Raw genomic sequence first — 6,303 nt, 5'->3', positions numbered from 1 at the left:
CCTCCTCCTCCTCCTCCTCCTCCTCCTCGTTGTCGTCCTCCATTCTCTTCTTCCTACGGGGAATAGAGATGGGTGTGGTCCCTGTCCAGCCCTCAGCAGCATCAGCAGTATGTCAGAGGCACAGCTGTACCTAGGAGGTGAGGAGCACTGAGCTCCCTCACACTTCTTTCCAACTAGCCAGCAGCGAACCCATGAGAGGTCCATCAGAGGGGTCCCAGGTCCCAGGTAAGATCCTCCAGTAACACATGCTCCCCACTCTCACGGCTGCCAATCCCAGCACCCCAACATCTCAGGTTTCTGAGAACTCCCAATCTACCAGAGACCCATGCCCCCCATGCAAAGGGGGGGAGAGGGGGAGGTGGGGAGGAGGGGGAGAGAAAGAGAGAGAGAGAGAGAGAGAGAGAGAGAGAGGGAGAACCCAGGCATACATAGATAAGCAGCCTGACAAGTGTAAACAGGGCTATCTCTCTCAGGGAATGGACTGGGAGGCCCGATTAGCAGGAGGGAGAGGCGCACGCACGTAGGACTGGATCTGCAGAGCTAAAGCAGGCCAACACCAGCAAATGACAGAAGTCACACTAAAGCATTTCAGTCTAAAATAAAAGAAGAGAGAGCCAAGGAAGGTTGATAAGCAGGAGTGGATGTCGGTCAGGCAGAGGACAGGATTCTAGTAGCTAGGTTCAGAGATCAGGGAGACCTACTGCGGGGATCGGAGGGGCCATTTTGATGAAGGGAGAGGGCACTGGCTTTGGAGAGAAGCCAGGAGTGACAGGCTAAGCCAAAAGGATGTAGCATTTCAGAGCTGACTGGGTCTTTGGGGTCATTTCCATTTTACAGGCAACTGGGCACAACTTGTCAAAGGCCATACAGCAACCCCAGCAGCAGAAGCAGAGCACAAACTCAGGACTCTCTGGTAGCCCAGCCAGGCTGGTTAGGAAGGACACTGAATGCTGCTGGAGCATCGTCCTCTGCCCAGCATCCCGTAAGGGGTGCGTGCCTGCTGATGTGAGCTGACAGCATGGACAGCAGGTGGCAGAGGCAAACAGATGCATTTGGATGGCTGAGCTCCCTGCAGGGTCTCAGGCAGAGAACTCTGGCCGCCTCCTTCCTGCCTCAAGACCAAGGGTCCCTCTCAGTCTTGGGCAGGTTCTAGAAAGGGATGGAGCTACCCCTGGCTTACCCTACCCCATAGTTGGCCAGTACCCCATTAGAAGGAGAGTTCACCACCCTAGAGCATGGCTTCTGTCATCATTGCCCTTCTTCAGGGTCCCAAGAGAAGGTGGCAGGGGTCAGAAAAGAGGAAAGAAAGGACTGAGGGCTCTGGAGCGTGAAGGGGCTGTGTCCTTGAGCATCTAATGACGTATACTGTTAGCCCCTAAATCCATTCCCAGGTATAACCACAGCTGGTAACAGTGGTGATCCAGGCATCGAAGATCTGGACACATGTGAAAACTGCACAGCACATAGCATACACATACAACATGGATTCACACACACACACACACACACACGATACACACAGGCATGCACCCGTGCAGAGATATGCAAGCACACAGATACAGAGAAACTCAATGCTTCAGTTGTGTGGCAGCTAGGCTAAGGTCCCCAAAAGAGTACCCCAACAGCTGTGCGGGCTGATTCCAGCCCTCAGGGAAGGACACAGCAGGGCTCATCTTCTCCAACATGAATCTATCTCCTCTTCAGGAAGAAAGACTGGGAGCCCTGATTGCTGCCTGTCCACCCTCCTGTCTCCCACACTCCTCTTCACTTTCAGGAACCCTCTCCCCAGTCCATAGCCTTGAGTTGGCCTGACTCAGAGAGGCTGAGACATCTACATTCCTACTGGAAGGGCTCTTAGGGACCAAGGCAATGAAAGCCCTCAGGTTACATTAGGGGAAACTGAGTTAGAGAGGGGTGATATGGGTCTAACTCCACAGTAAGATAGGATTGGTCCCTGGATTCCACCTGGGGCTCTTTCCAGCAAGCAAACTGTGGCCAACACAGGCCTGAGGCATTCTACCTGGGGTCCTAGAGGTGTGTTGGATAAGCTCCCTGATCCCACAACCTAGAGACAGAGACAACAGACCCAGGTTAAGAGTCAGTGGACAAGCGAGTCCCAGGAACCCCAGCTTCCCTTTCTAGAGACCATGCATGGTGGGGGGCTGGGGACTTTCCTGACTTCCCACCTCTGTGTCCACTGACAGGACACAGTCCAGAAAAATTAGGGAATTTGTCCACAATCACACAGCTAGTGTCCCAGGCTCAAATGGTACTACCTCCCCATAGCTCTCCTCCTAGATTACAGCAGAAGGGAGCCAGAGTAGACCCCAGGAGGAAATTCTCTGACAGGGGGCTAGATTAGGCCAAGAACCCTTCTTCTCCTCTCAAGCTTCCTGCACAGGGTGGCCAGGCACTGGCAAGCTGGGCATACCTTCAGGCTGCAGTGCACAGCTGACTCGGGTGGGTACACGATGAAGTGACGTAAGGTGAAACCAAAGCCATCCTGGAGACTTTTGTGCAGCAGCAGTGTCCTTGGGCTCTGCCAGGGGAGGGGGCGCCCAGAAGAACACCCATCTCTTGGGCCCAGTGGCAGCTGTAGGAACACAGGGAGACGGTTAAGCATTGTGTGGTCTATGCTTAGGGTTTTGCATCTGCCTCCTGTCACCTGGGAGCCTAGGAGCTAAAAGACACAGCCACTATCCATGTCCCTGAGAGTCGTTGCGCCCCCCCCAACCCCTTAACCATTTCCTTCTCCCACCCTCAGCAACCCAACAACTTCTTCCCACCTGGTTTTCCCTTTATTCCCCTCATGGCACCTTTGCCTCCCTGGAAATTACTTGCTTCGAGCCAGGCATCCATTCAGTCAGCAAACACTTGCTGAACACCTAGTATGCACCAGACACTGCACACACAGCCTTCCTGTCTGGGAAGTTGTATGTGGAACTCTTGCACACGCACATCAACATACATGTACATACACACACATGCACACAAACAGAACACACCATAAACACAAGCACACATACAAATGTGCACACAGGCAGACCCATAGATCCACACGCACATACTATGCAGACATACTGGCATGGGCACAGGTGCACATAACCAGTCTGTAACACACACATGCACACAACAGAGTCACATCTCTGCATAGATTGACACACAGAGGCATCCTCCAGGAGCATGGAACCAAGAGCTATGAGTGAACAGACAGAACATCAGGCCACCAAAGGGACTTGCTGAGGTTGCAGAGTCCAGCCCAGAGCTCTGGCCAGTTCACCAGAAAGGCAGGTGGGGGATACTGCCCTCTCCAACCTGCCAGAATGCTTGGGATTCCCCTAGATAACATAGCAGGGTGTATGAAGACAAGGACTGAGGTGGTCACATGGAGTCATTTCTAGGGCAGGAGGCAAGAAAGGGAAGACAGAAGACTGCCGTGAGTCTCCTCCTTGGTCACGGAGGAAAAAACAGACAGTAAAAGGCATGAGACAGACTGTATGCAAAGCTGACAGACAAGATGAGAGCCAAGGAGACAGGCCGTGGGAAAAGCACAAGACCTCCCACAGGGCCTCAAAGCCCCACACCCATTGGGCAGCTGAGCTAGCACTTGCCTCTAACCCCAAACCCTTAGAAAGCCAAAAGCTTCCTACTAGCTCATTCAACAGGCATCCACCTCTGGCTCTTCCTTGGCTATGGAAGGAACCTGAGAAAGGTTGAGAGGCCCAGGGCTGGTATAGAAAGTGGAAGCTCATGAGATCTGAGGTAAGGAGCTCCCACTGCGTGGAAAAGCTCCCCTTTTGCCCAGTGGAGAAAGCTCAGAAATACCAGATTAGGCAGGGATGCTAAGAGGAGCATCTAAACAGCTATCCACCCCTGCTCGCCCAGTCAATGGAGGGAGAGCCCACAAGGGTACCCAACAGGGAGGCCAGGCTACCATCCAGCAAGCTTAGGGGAAGATCTTTGAATCTCAATAGATAAAAGAAGGCCAGAGAGATGGCTCAGCAGTTAAGAGCACTGGCTACTCTTGCGGAGGACCTAGCTTCAATTCCCAGCACATGGTGGCTTACAACTTTCCATAACTCTAGTTCCAGGGGATCCAATGCCCTCTTCTGGCTTCCATGGGCACTACATGTATGTGGTGCACATACCTATATGCAGGCAAAACACTCATACACATAAAATAAAATCTTTAAATAGATAAACGGAAAATGAGACCTACAATAGACTTGCTACAAATCATCCCAGAGGACACAGCCAGGTGGAGGACACAGAGAGGCTGAATGAGGCAGCAGCAAAGGAGACATTCCAGTCATATATTGTCTAAAAAAACACAGGTGGTAAGACTGCGAACTCTCCATCCCCAGAAGGGTCCAAGTAAGACCTGGATCACTCCTAGCTCCAGGCCTTAGCAGAGATCCAGTGATGGCCTCTCTTAATTCCTCCCACTTGTGGCTACACCCTGGCTTCTTCCATGAGTCCCACATCAATGGGGTCTAGGGAGCCCCAAGAACAGTCACTGGAAATTTCTTGAGTTCTGAAAACCCCGTGATTTCCTATTTCTGCTGTTAGGAAAAAAAGGACGTGGGGGGGCCCCAGTGCCCCTCTGACAGAAACCTCTGCTCCCCACTAGTAGGGGCTGCTCCCCTCCCTGCTCCCACAGGGGCTCAGAACTGAGGCTGTTTGCAGGGCCCATTGTTTTGCTGGTGTCCTGGATTAAGGTTTAAGCCACCAGCTGCCCTAGTGATGAGAAGTGGCTGGGACAGGTCCCCACATGCTCCCCACCCCTCCCCCTGCACATACATCCTGCCTAGAGCTGCCAGCTGCCTGGGGATGCCACTCCCTGAGGGGACCTGCTTGCTATCCAGGGCAGTGGGCACGCTTTCCTCCCATGGTCCCTCCTTACCCAAGCACTACAGGCACCCCCTCTCTTATCTCTGCCTCTCCATTTCCTCTGTTCTTTCCTCTCAGGTCCAGTCTCCCACTCTTTCCAATTAGTCTCCTGAGAATGTCAGTAGTCCCCCTGCCACAGCCACCACACTCCTGTCAGAAGAGGAGATTCCACAGACCCAGTGGAGGCTGGCTGCTCCCCTGTGGGAAGTTCTTTCTCAGACAGCCTCAATCCGTCATGCTACCTTATATGTGGGTCTCTTCTCCTCCCCTCTGACCTGGGTCAGCACTGGGTCTTGCTGTCATCTTGAGGGGGAAGGAGGTGCAAGGTACAGAACCAGGAAGGTCCAGCAGTGAGAACCAGGAAGACTGGGGAGAAGTCTAGGTCAGCTCCCCCAGCTCTGACTCTCTGACACAGGCACAGAAGTAGGGACAGAGAGGGACCCAGAGACCTTGCTGAATCTCCTGGCTGAGAACCACTTGCAAACACTCTCACCTTCATTTCAGAAAACAAAGACATCCAGAAAAAAACAACTGCTGATGGAAGCAGGCAGACCACCCCATACCACACATCAGGCAGAAGTGGACATGCTGTGTGTTGGCAACACATAACACAGGAACACTGCTCCTCCACTCCTCTTCACCCCAGCTAAAGAGATCATTGCCAAGAGCACAGCAGGGCACCTACTAGTACCAGAAACATTGCTCGCCCTGGGATCACTCTGCTTACTGGGGTCATTCTGTCACCTCAGCTTCTTCTGCCCACTAGAAAACCCTTATGTGCCTGTATCCACTTCCCTGTACTGGGAGAGTGGAGTGGCACGCACGGTTAGGGCTGCTGATCCCACACCAACTCTCACTGGGTCCCTGCCCGCCCACTCACTCCAGGATTCTTACATATGCAGCGACTCCTCCAGTAATTAGCTCCCTTCCATCCTCCCACTGCCCGTAAGGCAGGAGGGCTGGGACCCGTGGGAGCCATCACCCAGACTTGGGGTTCCATCCAGCACCCCTGGGAGCCCTGCCACACAAACGCAGCCACCTGACCCCTCCCTCCACCTCCTCACACACTCCGCTCCCCACTCCAAGGGCATCCGCCCGGGAATGTAGAGCCCTCTCAGCTAGAGAGTGGCGACCGGATCGCGCACAGTCCCGCAGATCTCCTACAGCCCGGCAGCCCACCCCCCGGCCCCGAGGCGCTCACCCCGGCCCGGCACAGCGCGGGCGCACGTCGATCACTGTGGCCGAGGTACGGCAGCCACAGGCAGCGCGGCTCCGGGACGCTACAGTCCACACCGACGGCGCGTTCCCAGCGCCAGGCCCCGGCGCCCGCACGCTCCTCGCGCCAGACGGCGCAGCCCACGAGCGCGGCCTGCAGGGACCCCCGGGCACGGCCAGCAGCGCGGCCCCCAAGCG

At 54.5% G+C, this 6,303-nt stretch overlaps 1 protein-coding gene across 5 annotated transcripts in view; it reads right to left on the bottom strand.

The window, feature by feature from the left end:
* The window catches only part of Arhgap23 (Rho GTPase activating protein 23), a 104,050-nt gene that overhangs the window by 61,969 nt on the left and 35,778 nt on the right, over nucleotides 1–6,303 (bottom strand). For 3 of the 5 annotated variants that reach the window (XM_029569441.1, XM_029569439.1, XM_029569444.1), the window contains exons 2-3: nucleotides 2,432–2,593; nucleotides 1–53 (exon numbers count right to left, since the gene is read on the bottom strand). In XM_029569441.1, coding sequence (XP_029425301.1) covers nucleotides 1–53; nucleotides 2,432–2,593 — 215 coding nt within the window. Of the gene's footprint in view, nucleotides 54–2,431; nucleotides 2,594–6,091; nucleotides 6,265–6,303 lie in introns of those variants that run through there. The other 2 variants (XM_029569442.1, XM_029569440.1) reach the window with 2 other exon arrangements.

This window comes from Nannospalax galili, unplaced genomic scaffold (genome assembly GCF_000622305.1).
Source record: "Nannospalax galili isolate Female #2095 unplaced genomic scaffold, S.galili_v1.0 scaffold1382, whole genome shotgun sequence".
Classification (NCBI taxonomy): Eukaryota; Metazoa; Chordata; class Mammalia; order Rodentia; family Spalacidae; genus Nannospalax; species Nannospalax galili.
Note: the sequence above shows the minus strand (reverse complement) of the source record. Positions and strands in the feature narration are given on the sequence as shown.